General features: G+C 38.3%; 1 protein-coding gene across 3 annotated transcripts in view; it reads left to right on the forward strand.

Moving 5' to 3' along the window:
- The window catches only part of pdgfd (platelet derived growth factor d), an 82,080-nt gene extending 67,925 nt beyond the window's left edge, over positions 1-14,155 (forward strand). For 2 of the 3 annotated variants that reach the window (XM_015052653.1, XM_015052655.1), the window contains exons 4-7: positions 704-742; positions 2,974-3,181; positions 9,070-9,287; positions 13,678-14,155. In XM_015052653.1, coding sequence (XP_014908139.1) covers positions 704-742; positions 2,974-3,181; positions 9,070-9,287; positions 13,678-13,812 — 600 coding nt within the window. In that variant the 3' untranslated portion in view covers positions 13,813-14,155. The remainder of the gene's footprint in view (positions 1-703; positions 743-2,973; positions 3,182-9,069; positions 9,288-13,677) is intronic. The other variant, XM_015052656.1, reaches the window with a different exon arrangement.
- The last annotated feature ends 3,404 nt before the right edge of the window (positions 14,156-17,559 follow it).

Below are 17,559 nucleotides of genomic sequence, written 5' to 3' on the forward strand. Positions count from 1 at the left end.
AGTTAGACAATTTAAATCCACTTTATTTTTAATATATGTATATAGATAAACAGTTAAAATTTTCCACATCAAAGAGATCTGTTGATTTGTATCTTTTTAAGTCAGTCGCCAGTCAATGTTTTGACTTGTATTGAATATGCTGCTACTTTGCATCAAAGTCAAAGAAATCAGTGGAAAGTACAGTAATTTTGATGGTAATTAGCTCAACAAAAAGCAAATCCCCCTTGTCTTTTCCTATGTCCAACTTGGAACTAAGTTGGGTGTTGGGTTATTCCTGGATAAATGTTTTGACACCTGCGTTAAATTAAACTTTGCAAAGCTGCTACCAAGATTTGTTCCTGGGCCTAGTTCTCCACTTTTTCTGGAGGTTTTCAAAATATTGTGCACCTTCCTTTTCTTTATGATTAAAGAAGAGATGACATATCTAAATGACTTATCTGGTCTGATGTTTTTGAAGCTGTTATTGTCTTTGTATTTACTTAGGAAATGTTTAACACCAAATTTATTTGCATACCACTAAAGCTAGCCCAAGTACCACCAGTTTTACTTGATCCACAGTTTGAAGTTTCTATTGCACTAAAGTCAGAAAACATCTAAATAATCAATACACTAAGTGGGTCAGGTCTTTACAAATGATCCTCCAAATAATGATTTTTAAATGATATTACATTTACAATATTTTCTTCTGTTTTACATTTTCCAGGGTGACGCCAATTGGGAGGCTGTCACTGAACTCATGTCGGTGAGTTATTACACGAACAAATAGAAAGCTAAATGAAAGGCTTGATTTTGTTATAGTGATTTTTGAAGAGTTTAAATGCATTTTTTTTATTTTTAGTAGAAATTTTAAAGCTAGAAATTTATTTTATGTACCGTATTTTCCAGACTATAGAGCACACCTCACTGTAAGCCGCACCCACAAAGTTTTTTTTTTTTTTTAAACCGAAAACAAGCCGCACTGGGCTATTAGCCGCTGGTATCTCCGCCGCTCTCGGTTTTCCACAAATACGCAGCAGAGGGTTGCGTCCTTCATAAATCTGCTATTAACGCCGAACCATGGATACATTCATGCCGAGCTTACATGCAGCTGTACTACCAGCTCGATAGCCTTCGATTTAAAAGCTGCATCATATGAGTTTGAAAACATTTCTCCGTCTTGCCTGCTGCTAGCATGTGCTTGTTCTGAATGAAAATTAGCACTTTCGTCTTTGATTTCCAATTTTGACTTCCAATGATTCACTTCCTGCTAAAGAGCCCCCTGGTGGTTGAAGAAAAATCCACAGAAAAGCCGCACCGGGCAGTAAGCCGCTTGGTTCAAAGCGTGGGGGAAAAGTAGTGGCTTATAGTCCGAAAAATACGGTATTCTGTTTTATATTAGACTGATATTGCAATAATAAAATAAAAATATTTCCATCCATCCATCCATTTTGTACTTTTGTACTTCACATAGTAATGCAGCTCAGCTACTTTCCAACCCTGCTGCGTTGAGCCATTACCACAAAAAAAAAAAGAAAACAATTCATTACATTTGCATGTGTGGCATATTTTGTGATCCACACATTATACATGCCCCATGTACCATTTTTATTATATTAGAGGTTTGAAATGCAGAGCCACTCTTACTTAGTCTAAATTAACAGTGGGATATTTTTATTCATATATTGAAACTCATAGGCTTTCATTTATTGGTTCATGTTGTTTTTTTTACTTGCATCTGTTTGCTTTGTAGACCTCTTTAAAAAAATTCAATAATACAGCCGTGCTAAAATTGGATTATGCTCTCATTCAGTTTTAAGGTGTTGCATCAAAAAATAATGCCTAACCTTCTAGCCTTTATTAGGTTTTAAAACAATTTGAATGCAACTTCAAATCAAAAACAGCTAATGGCCTGTTGCACAGTGTCATGTATTTATTAAAAAATGAAATCACTGCAGGGACCATGTGTAAAAGGCTACACCCTGGAAATGAATTTCTTGTAGAACCTCAGTCAGCGGCTGTAACTTGCAGTAATTATCTTTTTCTTGACCTTTTCACTGCCTTGCCTCTTTGAGGAGGATTTTTTGTGTGTGTGTTGATGAAAGCTACTACTTCTTCAAGATCAGTGGTAATGTATGTCCTTCTTAGCCTTCTATTAAGTCAGACCTTAATTTTCCAGATCAGCAAACTGATAAAATTCCTTATTTTACAGATGTGGGAACACTTGTTGATACTCAGTAAATTACATGCAATGGATTGGCAAAAACTAGCTGCATGCTTTCACTTCTTAATTATTTTGTATTTACTAAAGCTTTCAGACGTTTATTAGATAAATAAGTAGATGCTAACAATAACCAGTGAAAGTCAAATAATTAGATTTTTATATCTCTTGATTTATAAAACCTGATAAATGTATAAAACTACTGTACATCTCCTCCTAAGTCCATTTATGTAGCTGCTGCCAACTAAGAAGCAGATGTAAAATGTGATCCATCCATTAAAGCTATTTGTCCTTTTAAATTGATTATGCAAAGGAGGAGATTTTTCAGGTGTTATCCTCACATTCATAAAGTACTACATCTTGGTATAGTGGCTTTTAAAATTTCCTTTATAGCATTATATTGAGTTGAGCTGATCTATTTCACATTTTGTAAAAAAAAAAAAAGAAAAGAAAAATGGAGGAAGGCATAAGGAAGTGTGATTGATTTACGCCCACAAGACCACCTAATTTAAGCTGTTAAAGTAAATATTAACAAATGTTAAGTCCCAGTGGAGTACTTCTGTTTTATTGCCATCTTTAATCAGGCCAACTCTCCCATTTAACCTTTATAAATCATCTCATTACTTACATTAGTCCTTGGAAACATGACTGCTAATGTCTCAGAGTGAATAGTCCCAGTCTAAGTGAGAGTTTTACTGCCTTCTGTGGGTATTTCTTTGCTAACACTTTGTCCAAAAAAAAAAAACATGCAACCTTTCCTCCTGTATTTGTTGCAGGACATGAGTGCAAACGAGATGCCGGCCACAGAGGTTCCTCAGACGCTGGAGGACTTGGATAGAACCATAGCTACCTTTGACACTATAGAGCAGCTTCTTCAGTCTTTGAGCCCAGATACTTGGAGACAAGATCTGGACAATATCTACACTCAAACATACATATATTATAGATCCAAGTCCTATCATCTGGCAAGCAGACAGAATAAAGGTAAGAGTAGCAACTCTTTGCGAGAATTTAACCTTTAAGAGAAAAAGTTCAGAACCCGGTAATATGCAGAGGGAAAACTGTGTGATGTGCCACGACAAAACCAAGAAGAGGTCACCAGAGTAGAAACAGAGAAAAAAAGTTTAAAACGCCAATTTCAAAAGAAATACTTGAGTTTGTGAAGAAACCACCGTATGCTTTTAACAGTTGATAGACATATTCCCACTTTTTTGTCTGTGGTTTCAGCCAAGAAGATGAACATTTGAAAGAAACACATGGCTGCTTAACATTGCCATCACAATACAGTGCTTCTGACCCAGATCCACAATCTAGATCCACTGTGTAAAAAAAGACCTCAGCTCAGGTTTCTTTATGCAGCAAGAATAAATTACAAAAATCAGTGTTTGCTGTGCCTGGCTGGAGTACATTAAACTTGCCTTGATGTAACATTTAGATTTTTTTCATTCTTACTGATGTGGAGATTAAAATCTACTGTCCTGCCTACAGCATACGGGTACACCAAAGTGGTCAAATAATTGTTAGGTAAATAAGTTGGATAGTCAGCAGGAGTATGTCAGTCATAGACACTTCAAGCATTCTGTATCCTGTGGTGAGTAGATCACCATTCTTGCAGACAGAGGATCTGAATAGAATATTATGTGATAAGATAATGTTTACTGAACCATTGCTGCTGCAATTGAGTAACACTTGCATTGATTATGTGGCCTTAGTACATATCTGTGATATATTTCAGAGACTCAACATTTATGCTGGTATACCTGATGATTATGGTGTTATAATAATTCAATATGTCTCATTTTATTTAATTCATTTTGCGAGATAATTTTGTGGCCATTATTACACAGCTACAGCTAACATGAATAAAATGTAAAATAAGAAATAAAATAAAAAAAACTTCAATAGTTCCCTATCTGAGAAACCTCCAGCAGAAGAATGTGCACATCTCTTTCCGGGGTGCAAGTCTGTGATTTACTTACCATAAAGCTTTGCTTAGTGAAAACATTAAATAAAACTAGAAGAACTTGGAAGCTGCCTTTAGCTTATTTCTTTTTTTCTGGAATGTAATGTTGAGAAAGATTGCTAAGAAGCCAAATGTTGTGTGTGTGTGATGTAACCATGGCAATCAGGCATTTTTAGCTGAAAGCTGACAAAGTTTATTTGATCACTCAAATGATCTACACCTACACTCACGTTTACCCTGACTACATGAAATAAAAACTCAAGTCCCAGACCTAGAGATTGAATGGAGTCTTGAGTATTTAAACCAAATCCAAGTCAGTTCTTTGCCACTGTTTTTGCATTGTTAATGTAAGCGTTAATATGATAACTTGTGTACACATTTGCAGCCGTGTTTATGTGAAGATACCAGTGTGTAACCCTTAGTGCTTTAGACTCCATCTCTTGGTTTGAGCTGTGCCTTCATACATCTCTCTGTTGCTGTATGTCTGTCTGAGTGATGTTCTGTTCCTTTGTAAATATTTGCACCTGACAGCAAATCTATTTCTATTTAATAGTAGATGTGTGTGCTCTGTTGGCATGGGAAGGGTTTCTGTGCGAGGAGTATTTGCATTTTACTGTGAAGCTTTAAGCTGGGTTGGCGCTATGGGTCCTTAATACACCAATGTTGTGCTCTCTAATTGGAAGTTCAACATGTATAGCAGCACACAATCTGCCACACTCAGCAGCTTAACTTCGCTTTTATTAAGGCACACATCTTTGTTTTTGCAGAGAAAGTTTGCATGATGATGATATTAATCGGTATGCGTTTGGAACACACTATTAGCTGCATGTGTTCATGAATTCAAATCAAACCTACACAATACATATATAAGTACACGACACTTTGTGCTCATGAGTGGCAGCACAAAATAGCTAGTATTTCCTACAGTAATGTAGGGGGGCAGCTTTTTCCTCATGTTGCTGCCTTTATGTGTGACAGTCTTTCCAGCCACCTTTCTTTTTTTTTTTTTTTTTGTTTATTTTCCCTCCTACACACTTTGACGGGGTTCCACACCACTGCTCTTCTGAGATTACACTACTTTAAACAGGCACAGCTTTAGCTCTGCCTAAGCAAGGAAGCACACACACCCAGGAAACTCTCACGTGTAAACACCTACGTACAACTCATGCAGCTTCTGTTCAGCTAAACATAACAGAGCCTTTAACAAAAACTAAGAGTTTAGGAGTAACAAATGTTTATTTTCATTCTGCACTTTGCATTCGTTCACCACCTTTTGTTATGATCATCCAAAAATGTTTATACAATTTGAAAACTTGAATTTTTGTCTGGAAAAAAAAATGTTTAATGTCCTATGCTAAGTGTTAAAAGTAAACAACAAAATGAGTCACCCATGTAGCAAAATTGAAATCAACTCATAAATTTATCTTAAAAACCATTGTCTTCTAATAGGTTGTGAAAAAAACGTCGCCGAATGTTTTATAATCGCCAAGCAAAATGTTCTAGACTTTTCCTCTCTCGTAAATATGCGAGGTTCTTCGGCAAGAAAGCTCTTCAGAGCAAACAATAAATATTCTTACCTTACGCAAACTACAGACAAGGCCGACATATATAAACTTGCATTCAACTTCCTTTCAGTCAGCTTATGGTGTAATGGACTCTAGCTGGATCAATGGGGAGTTTGATTGTCACTATAGAGGCTGATGCTCGCAAGAAAATCAATTTGAGAATAGTTCAGTGAGCATATCCCCGTATTCAAATAGCCCCTCATTGTTTGATCCCTGAACGGCTTCAGAGTTCCTCCCTGTGGTGAAGAAGGTTCCACTTCAAAAGGATCGGTCAATTATTATGGCCTGAATGGTTGAATGTGGGCTTGATTCACCGTTGATGAGTTTAGACCTTTTACTTTTACTATTGTGTCTCTTTTTTTTCACCGTTATGTTCTGCCGCAGAGATAAATCCATCAAGAGTTTCTTCTTTCTCCTTCTCACTTTCCCCATTAGGCTTCTCTCAGTTGGTGCCTCCATTGGTGATCAAAGATAAGGCAATGAACTTTTGGTAGGTTATAGCAGGAGTAATCGTATTTCAGCACTTTTTCCACATAGATTCAAACCTGTTGAAGTAGGAATGTGCATTATTTGTAGTTGAGATTTCACCTGCTGTCCTCGGCTTCAGTGTTTTCACATAAACATTGACAATGTTTTCTATAACACACAGACAAATAGTGAAAAATTATGACTGAGCATGCTTTCCAAGTAGGGCTTGCCTTTCTTCTGCTCTTTCACTAAGGCAGGGGTCCCCAAACTACGGCCTGCGGGCCGCATCCGGCCCGCCTCCACATTCGGTCCGGCCCCCTGAACAATACCAGAGAACATTCAGTTTTTTTTTTTTCATTTATTGTATTTTCCGGTTTATATGTGGATTTTTCTTCAACCACCAGGGGGCTCTTTAGCAGGAAGTAAACTGTGGGTGTTTTGTTTTGCATGGCGCATTGCTGCCATCTGTTGGACTTTAAGGGAACTGCTTAACTTTTATGTTATTTAATCAGTACGGTTGTTTGCTAGCGGTAATGCAGATGAACACACGTGTTATGAACGCCGCATTCCAGGTCGAGTTCTTCGAAGCGATGCCTGTAAGTAGCAGCTTATACTTCAAAACGAGCCTTTATGTTAACATATGAGAAATTAATAATTTAAAGTTGCATTCCCTCAATGGAATATATACTAGTCAGTCCCAGTGACCGTTTCAGTCACGGGTTTTGCCCATGTGCTTTCTGGGTAAAAAACAATCGAGAAACGCCCCCCCACCCTCACCCCCCTTGTGTGATTTTGTTGTCAGCACATTCAACTTTGTACAGAACAAAGTATTCAATGAGAATATTTCATTCATTCAGATCTAGGATGTGTTATTTGAGTGTTCCCTTTGTTTTTTTGAGCAGTGTACCTTTTTTCTGACAAAGCAGCTGGAGACATGAACATGTCGAACACCAATCCTGACTTCTGAGTGGTTTACAGTCCTAGAGCCCTGTTTTTTTTCCGAAGTTTAGTCTTTATACTCTAGTTTATTTTGACAAAACTGCCTCCATCACGGTGAAGTGTGACTTCTGCCTTTGCTATGAAGTGTGTTGATCATTACCCTGCTCACTACAATCACAGACCACTCAGCTCTGTGCTGATTGTTCTTCTCAGGTTTCTGTTTTTTTTTCTGTTCCACTCGTCCTTCAGAAGTTACACTAGATTATCTTTAAGAGTATTTTTCACGTTTTATTTGGCTGATAATATGTAGTTTGTTTAGGAAAACAAAACCAACTGATGTTAACTGTAGTAATGCAGTGATAAAGACATGTTCGATCAAACTCGATGCTTTGGAGTTCTTCATTTCTTTAACCCATCTCTTCAAATTCATTCTTCTAATATGTAATTTCCATCATTATGTCTGATCCTTCTCACCTCCCTGAAATGAGGCATGGCAGAGGGTCTTATGTAGACAAATGAGGCAATTTTGCAGCAGACTGATGACAAGAAGAAAGACCTGAATCATTAGATTGATCTTTGATGAATTACAGCCTCTCTGCTCGGCTTCGCTTTCTGTCCAATAGTGTGTTGTCTTTCATGTGCTCATCTAACCATCCCTGCCATCCATGGTTATAGCGTTACGGCATTTGTCCTCGTAACAATAAGAAGGACTTTACCTCCCAGCCATTTCATCTTATCGATTCCAGTCTACAGTATGCCTTCACAATATGTATGTATAGATAGATCTGCTGTTGTTTTTTGTGATTATCTGTATTTATCAACTTATGTCAACTGAAAATAGTCTAGATAAATGTTCTCATAAATGTTCTCTTTACACCAGGGGTGCCCAAACTTTTTGAGACCAAGATCTACTTTTTCTGTCACCAGCCGGCTGAGACCTACCTCATAACACGAAGATATAAAAATTGTAAATGAAACTCTATTGACTTATTTCATGTGCAAATATCCATCAGTCATAGCAGACGTATTAAAGTGATAGAAAACCTGATGCAGTTTCTTCCTCAGTGAGATTCAGACACTGGGAGGAGGTTACTGGTTTCAGAAGCTGGTTGCAAACCTGAGGCCAGCAGGTATTAATCAGTTATGGTAGCTCTGAACTTTGGTTTAATGACCTCAATATGAGAAATTTCAGACTGATAGGAGGAACCACAGAGCTCTGTTAAGATAAAAGGACATCTTATGAAGTTGGAATATTTTTCCTCCAACAAGATCCAGAGGACCGTAAAGTTTACACACTGAATACATTTCATTTATTTTATAAAAACACGTCATAAAATAATTCATATCAGGCTCACTGACCTCCAACACACCAAACAAAATTGCTTTTGAGCAAGGATTTAGTAACAGCGGGGAGGAATGAAACTTTCTTTAGACAAGAAGAACCAACAGAGCCAGACTCCATGAAGAGATGGAAAAATTAAAGAGTAGCAAAATGCTCTGCCTCTCAAACAGTACCATAAGCAAAACATAAGTCAGTCTGCACTGGAAGCAAAGTGAATAATATGGCACTGTGACCTATTTAAGATATGACAGACATTAATCTTTGAGATGATTGCACAGTATTTAGAAGATGGTGCTTAAATTATTTTCTGGGTTTCACAGAGAACAGACAAAAGGAGGGTAAAATCTGTCTTTGACTGCAGGAGTTTTGTGAGTTGATACTTGTAGTAAAAATGTAACAGAACAGAAAAGAATAGGATATACTTTACTGATCCCACAGGGGGAATTGCTTATTTGATGACAAGATACTCCATCTGTCAGCAATATAGAATTTATATATATATATATATATATATATATATATGAGGGTCACAAGTTGTCTTGCAGAAAATAATCAGAAACTATTTTTTTCTCTGTTTTCTCTTTTAAATACCCAGTTGATCTGAATCGTCTCCATGACGACGTCAAGCGGTATAGCTGCACACCTCGGAACTACTCTGTGAACCTTCGGGAGGAGCTGAAGACCACCAACGCTGTCTTCTTCCCTCGATGTCTGCTGGTGAAACGCTGCGGAGGCAACTGTGGCTGTGGGACCAACAACTGGAACACCGGCTGCACCTGTCAGCCCTCGAAAACCACAACAAAACTACACGAGGCAGGTCCTTTTGTCATGTAACGGCGTTAGTTGATACACAACTCAAAGGACATAAATGTTAAATACATTTGGGGCTTTCAATTGATTTTTTATTATTTTTTTCCCGAACTGCTCTTTTCCAGAGTGGAGTGATTGTGCAGCTAACATCTATAGCTAATTTTACAACAACAAATCGAAACACAAGCTTTATAACATAGTGGATTATCCAATCAAAAGTCAGCATGATACGTAGAAGTTCAAATGCAGTACAGTACATACACACACACTTATATTTGGTCAAATGACCCCTAGCGAGTTTCACCTAGACCAGGTGCTTTTGGTAGCAACCAACCACCTTCTTCCACAGTTCTTGTTTGATAATACACCAAAATTTAACCAAATTCTAGAGAGCGTGTTTGCTTATATTTGAGCCTGTATATAGAATTGAATCGCATAGATTAGATAAACCACTAATAAAACCTCAGATGTGCACCTCAATCTTCTTTTTAAAACAGGTTTTTTTGTGTGTGTATTGACTCCATCATGAAGAAAGACTGGATCAAATATAACATTTATGCATGTGATCAGTACTTATAAACTGCCAGTAGAAATTGTTAACTCCACAATCTCCAAAAATGCCAAATGGCTGAATACGAAGGAATTTCCCCGAAACCCGAGTGAAACGATGACTGATGGTTTTATCCTGCTCAACAAAAAGACTGCAGAATAAATGTATTTTGAACTTGATGCCAGCAATGTGTTTGAAAAAAGTTGGGACAAGGTCAAAGAGAATCCCATAGAGGATGATCTGTTCTGAGGTAAAGGATTCACTGCTCCATCAAACACCCACTGAATATATTTTAACCAGCAGAAACTTTTATTTTTAGATGAAAGATGGCAGACTTTAAGGAGTTAATTATCTTCAAAATATAATATGACCAGAACAGCCGCGTAATTCAGATAAATTCCTAAATTCATGGACCCCGACTGAAAAGCACTGCGGAGTAGTTGCAGCTCTATGGGTCTTCAGGCCGCGCGGCTTTAAAAACAAACATGACTCTGAAGTGGAAATGGCCGCAGGGCCCCAGGAACGCCACTGAAAATTATTGTTAGCGAGCACAGCTCATATGGAGCACATCCCAGCTGTCACAGGCACACAGCGTGCACATCGGACAGGTCGGCAGCGGAAATTTAAAATTCCTTTTGAAATCGAGAAGCCATCATGCTTGCTAATGAGCACAGGGACTAACAGGCCTGTTATCACAGCACAGTCAGAAGTGAACATCTGTTGTGATATATATTAAGTTACAGCAGTCCATGTGGCTTGGCTAACTTTGACATCTCCATTAACAATGAATGTGCGAGTCTCCCAGCAACATATATTGCCATCGACATGGTTCCTGTTTCAGATGAGACCCTGCTGATTTAATAAGACTACTAAATTATAATTACCACAAATTTCCTACAATCCACTGAAGATGGATTCCTGCCGTCCTACTTAATATAAAGAAGATTGGAAAATGTTAGTTATTTGAAACTACATCTTTTTAACTCCTTTTTTGTGCTTAAATTGATTTAGCTATAATAACATGTTTTTGTTTGGACTTTCAAAATGCCGCTGTTTGAAAAACATATCTCCATAAATCAGATGACCATTGAAAAGTTAATGTATGTCCTCAATCTGATTCAAAACACTCATATTTTAAACATTCATTACACATACATGCATAATGTCAATGGTTGTTTCTAGTTAGCACTGCGAGAAGGCAGAGGAGCATGATTTTATTTTTTTCACAAATGATCTGCCTCATATACTGTCAAGGCATACTGACAATTTTAACGAATATGTGAAAACCACATTTTTTGTAAGAGTTGCACACTGCAGCTGTGATATTAATTAACTACAAATAATATTAATTTAAAAATGTATTAATTGGCTTGATGCTTAATTTGATCACTTAATTGTTTTGACACAAGTGAGACATAATTTTGTTAAAAATCATATCTGAAAATACACCACTGTGTATGGAAAATTGCTATACGATTCACTTTTTGGTTGATCTCTAAAAATAAATTCATTTTTCTACGATATTTAAATTTGTTGAGCTCATTTTTTATATGTAAGGATGTGTATGTATGTGTACTCACAATATGAGTAAAAGTTTTAAATTTTGCCTTTTTAGTAAAAAAAAAAAAGACAAGCAAATACCCAAACTCAATACCTGTAAATGTGTCAGTGCACATCAAACACCCAAACAAGATCCACTGGTGAACATTCATCAGGGTTTTCAAACATGCACTTCTGTTTAACTTTCATTCACACTTGAGTGACTTTCTCAGAGCATCTTAAAAAGACGGCGAGAGAGTAAGAGGCTGCGCAAACGAAGAAATATATTGAGACGCTCAATGTGGGAGGAGAAGGAAGAAGAAGCTGAGCGTGTCGAGGCCGGCGCTGCATCAACAGCCAAAGCAACAGAGCACCAGTCTGGCTCTTTCTCTCCGCTTCTCATTTCCTTCCAGTCACTCCATCTTCTGAGCGTTCTATCTTCCATCCCCGTCTCCCTCTCCTTTCATTCTTCCCAATTCCCATTTTCAATTTGTCCCTTTGCAATGCACCATTCTTGCTTTTTAAGCCTGTCATTCATTTCTTTTCTCTCGCTTCCCTCCATTTCTTTGTGCCTTTGTTCTCCTATAGCTTCATTATTGAAACGTGGTCCACAGGGCTCTTTTTCTGCCTTAGGCTCTTCTCAGAGTTAAAAACCACACAATAGGAATTTAGACAAAAGTGGGATTTGGGATTGTAATTGTTCTCTGTCCTGTGAGTGTGTTAGCATGTAAATGTGTGGAATACAGTCAAAAAATGTGCAAGCATGAAAGAGGAGCATTTGCCCGGATGAACAGTCAGATTTCGTGTCCTCATGAATATTTTTCTGCTATGAATTTTTTTGTGTGTTTGATGGGCAGCTTCTTCTGGATTTCTTGATCTCTTCGTGGATCTGTTACCGCTTCCTTTAGCAGCAGCTACTACTACTAAAGGAAACAGTAACTGCGACACACAAGTATTACTGACACTGCAGCTTCTGTGCTGGGAAGTCACACACACTATTTCCTTCATCCAGCTGTGTTAAATAAAGCCACTGCATCACTTATGGAGGAATGTGTGCTTCATCTTAAAATAGTTTTTGAGTTGTTGCTGCTGCTGTTGCCTCGCAGCCAGACAGTACTGGATTCAAACCTCTGGACAGGGACCTTTTGTGATGAGTTGCATGTTCTCCCTGTTCATACGTGGGTTTATTCCAGTCTCCTACCTCCTATCCAAAAACCTTCCATTGTAACCCGCCTTAACGTGTGTGTGCATGCAGGGCTGTCTGTCTGCCATGTGTCCGAGTGGACCTTATGATGGAGCGGCATCTGGCCAGTTGTTTTGTTTTGTAGAGTAGTCTCTAAGCACATTTATGTTTCTTCGTAGATTCTGAGTCTCCTTTCTGTGCCATGTATTTGTTGGAAATATTCATTTTTTTTACTGAACCTGTATTGGGATCCCTTGGGACTCTGTCCTGTTTTCCAACAAAAATAATAAAAAAAAAAACAATAACAAAAACACAACCTGGAAATGGATAAAATTCAGAATTTCCCGCATAGCTTGCTGTTTTCAGCTGTCGGGGTGGTTGTTGTACCTCGCATTTGTCCATCCTTATCTGTTTAAATATTTTTAAAGTAGAATAGCTGCTGTAATACACAATTACTGAAAATATCACCAGACCACTCAAAGACGTTTTCTTATATGTGATAGTTTTTTTGTTTTGTTTTTTTGAATACACCAAATCCCTTTTGAAGCCTCTTGCAGGTGTCCAAGTTAAAGGTTGTCAGCATTGCTCCCGTCCTCTGGAGTAAAGTTATTTCCTCCCCTACACTGCTCAGTCAGTGGTGTTTGATGGATCCTTTCCCACACTGCAGATAAATCTGGTGTCTCAGAGCACAACTGTAATGGCGTCATAATGTCATTTCGAATGAGTAAGAGAGAAAACCATCGTGGGTAGCTGTCTGTCTGAGAGAGGAGTGCGATGCACAGAGAGGGTACGGGACCAACCGCTCCGTCCCTCTGACCACAACAGTGATAGACAGGCCCACCCGGCACCAAGTCTGTAAGGACTCCGGTGAATGCAGCCAGCCAGACGCTCCACTTATAGATCAGCCTGCTAACTTTACATTATATGGTAAATAGAAAATACATCCGGTCTCCTGCACGATGTTTCAAAATCTAACTTTTTTTAGCAACTTGCTCCTTCATTTGGGTCTTTTGCTGCAAAAAATGCACAGGCATCTTTCTAATTAATAGCAATAGTGCTTTCTGTTTGGCTCACTTGTTAAGTTTTCATCCATTTCTATCTCTTCCTTTTGTCTCCTGTAGGTGCTGAAGTATGCCCCAGAGACCACGCCGTACAAGCACCAGCAGAGGCAGCGGGTGCGCTGGGTTATTGATGAAATTTTCCTCTCGCATCATGAAATGTGCGAATGTGCGTGTCCGCTGCAGCCTCCTCGCTGAGACACTGATTCCGGCTCGTGCGTCTAGAACTGATGGATGAATTCTTCTTTTCCCTGTTTCGCAATGGACTCTATATCCCAAACAGCACCGCTGACAAACATGCAGCAGAAAAGAGGGCAACAATCTGACTGATGCACTGCAGCTTGCATTGTACAAAATGACATTTGCTTCAGAACGTAAATGACTCTCTGAGCATAGATTGCTTTCTTCCTTTAGAAGTGGACAAAAGTTTCCGACGAAAACAATTTCTCGTGTTTCTTTACGCCTTCTCTGTCCGTACCAAATCTTAACTCGATGTACTGTGTCTTACAGGAGCATTAAAACCCTTCAACCTTTGTCACATCTTTGTCATATTAGAACCATGAATTTCAATTCGTTTTTTTTTTTTTGGAGATTTTATGTGATAAATCAAGACAAATTATAATTGCACAGTAAAAGGAAAATGACACACATTTCTATTTTATACTTAATAGCCTGAAGATTCCTACTGAGTCTGATGAAACCTGAACAGCACCCCCACAGTATGATGTTGCCACCACCATGTATCTCCATGGGTTTTTAGGGTGGTCATTGCTCTCCATGCCTAGCCTTTCAGCTTTGCTGGACAGTCATGTCTTGGTAGGTTTATGGTTGTCTAACATCATTTTCGAAATGATGAGTTAAACAGTTCTCCATGGAACGTTGCTTGGAGTATTGTACCTAACAATTAAAAAGGGACATATTTATCTATGCCACATATCTTATCTCCTTCCTGTTCTTTCATTTCCCTTTCTTCCCAAACTGGTCATTGTTGTGGAAAGACAAAATACGTAAAAGAAAATCAAGGGGTGTGAATATGTTGGTTTAAACTGAATAATGTTTTTCTTTAAAAGGAAACCAAAAAAAAAAATTGAAAGAAGTTAACTGTGTTGAAAGTCACTTTGGGTTTCAAAGGGTTTTACTTGATGCCAGTCTGACTTAAGTAAAACTAAATTTATCCAATGCACTATTTAAGCTTTCTGGGTTGTTTCATGTGCATGCATGTTTATGCATTTGCAGGGTTTTGTGTTTAATGACTTTTTCGAGACACTTCATGCCAGGAGGCTGAAATGAGTGAACGAGAGGAAGGAGGAGGGAAGGAGTTTGCCGAAAGTTTACACCAAAATAACACATTGCTAGTTGTGAAATTAGGCAAGCTAGAACCCTTCAGGTCTGAATTTTACAAACTTCACACAAACATGAAGTACAAAAACATTCACTCCAGGCAACCTTAGGCTCAAAACCAATATATGTGTGCAAAGTGTGGCTTTATTTTGCTCAAATTTAATTCAAATGCACCCCTTGACTTTGAGTGTCGGTCAGTTCATTCACCTCAGAACACACATTCCCTTCATCACTCACCTTATAAGACATCAAAGAAAGCATCAGGTCATGCTGCAGTGCCATGCCCATTTTCTTTCCTGAGCATTCCTGGCATTCCAGCTGCTAAGCGAAATCCTGCTGCAGCGGATAAAGCCGTGAACCTCGGACCCCGAACACATTACAGAGGAAAGAGAGCTGGAAACACAGGAAGACCGACGGAGAGGAAGTTGTTTTGGAAAGGTGTCTGAACTGTCAGAAGGTCTATTTGTAGATTAGCAGTGAGACACTTTCTGCACAAATGAGAGCAAGCCTCCCGTGAAAACAGAACCCATACTTGAATGGGTGTGTGGGTGTGTGTCAGTCTAATAACTCAGGAAGAGACCCTTTTGTTTTAAAAGGTGGAGGGTTACGAACAGTCTGTGAGAGTTGGCAGCAGCTGCGGAAATGTGAACGGTCAGCATGTGCAAGGTGTGTGCATGATATCAAACCAGTCAGTAGCAGCAAAACGGTGTACTGTTTGCAAAGCTGAGCAAATGTCTGTAAATGTGGTGACCTGTTCATCTGTCACTTGTCTTCTAACCTCCCCTATCCCACCTTCCTCGTGTGCAGGCTGGATTTCAACAGAGAAAATTAGATTCCGCATGCTACCTCGCCTCCAAAAGCTGAAAAACAACAGAGGTTGACATGGAGATGGTTCTGCAGTCAGACTGTAACCCAATCAATGCACAGAGTTTGCATGCATGTGTGTGATGCAAGACGCGGCTGTTCCTGGATATTTAATACTCTAATGTTGCAAGTTGGCCAGTCGTCACGTTTTTAGGTAATTTATACCAGGCAACACTGATAAACAAGTGTGGATTAATTTATTGGCTCCCCTTATAGGGACATGTGAAAATCCTCTCTGTGTTCCTTTGTTTTTAATCTGATGGTAAGAAGTTTAGACAACTCCAACTCTTAAAATGAGTACAATTATTCTGTTGATTATAAGAAAACAAGCGCAGGTGGTCGATACAAAAAGAAATTTTCTTTAAAAAAAACGTCCTAAGTGTTCACAGTTGCCAAATTAAAAATGGAAAATATTTGATAAAACACTATTTCTCTTTAATAATTTTTTTTTCTTATGTTTACTTTTGCTCTCATTTAAATTTCATAGTAGATAGGACCAGAGACATCCAGCAAGGGTAACTCATTCACTGAAGTTAGTGAAACACAGTAAGTGTTTGAACGTGTTTCTGTTCGGGGTTTTGTTTTATTATTTTCTTTCCTAAAAAGCTTAAACTTAGTCCCATCTGATCAAAGCACACAGTCCGAGTTATAGCCCAACTAGAATTTAAGTTTATGAAGTTTGGACAGGTGAGAGTTATTCTGCTGCGTCTCCCATCAGAAATCACCTAATGGCTGTCATGGGGGCTTTGTGACCCCAGGGTGACGCCCCTTGCTGCTAACAGGAAGCTTTGAAGATGGAAGACTGAAGATTTGTACCTCCCTTACCATCCTGTTCGATGTCTGTAGTGACAAGATAAATATATGGTTCCTTGTCCAGCTTGATGCCAACCGGCTTGAAGAAACCGGCCTCTGTGTCACCTCACATTTCAAACTTGAGGGAATCAGGAAGTGAGGAACTCTTATCAAAAAGTTTAAAGAAAAAAAATAATAATTTCTGGCTACCATATATATTACAAAGAAAATATAAAGACGGTAAATATATGCGCAATAATTATTTGTATTCAAATTAAAAGTTGTATAACTTGACTTTTTTTTTTTCAATTTAAGATTGTGGTGCTAGAATAATCTTAATTTTTATAAGAGGGGCGACAAATGTGACTGTATCTGAGTACACGTGTGTTGCATTTGAAAATGAAGGGGAAACTCAGCGTTTATGAAAGGGACCAAACATTACCCTGTATGCAGCTAATTGTTTATGCACGCATGCTTTTAACTCTAGAAGGAAAAAGAAAGACAGACTGGGGTTAAAATTAGTGAGTGTAGCAATGTAATTGATATCTGAACATTTTATTGATGACACTAAGAAGAAATATTTTACACAACCTAGAGTAAATGAATGCAATCAACTGCAAATGTATGCATTGTAAAAACATGTGAGTGGATGTGTGTGTGCATCCTGTGTCTGCCACTTTCTTTGTGTTAACAGCACATTCCATTGTTAGCTCCAAAGTGACGCTTTTCTTTTAACAGATAAGAGGTTTTGTTTTCTCGCGCAGTTCCTTACTAAAACCTTCACTCGTTCACTTGGTTCACTTACGACAAGTAGCGGAATCAGTGCCACACAGTTTTACTTTTTAAACAGATTTATTCTAATATTATTTTTTCTTCTGTGCAATCAGATGACTGCACTGTTGTCAACTCAGAGAAAGTTTCTGATGTCAGATTAGCAAATCTTTGTTT

This window comes from Poecilia latipinna, unplaced genomic scaffold (genome assembly GCF_001443285.1).
Source record: "Poecilia latipinna isolate Pla-1442-1.1 unplaced genomic scaffold, P_latipinna-1.0 Scaffold1124, whole genome shotgun sequence".
NCBI classification, from domain to species: Eukaryota; Metazoa; Chordata; class Actinopteri; order Cyprinodontiformes; family Poeciliidae; genus Poecilia; species Poecilia latipinna.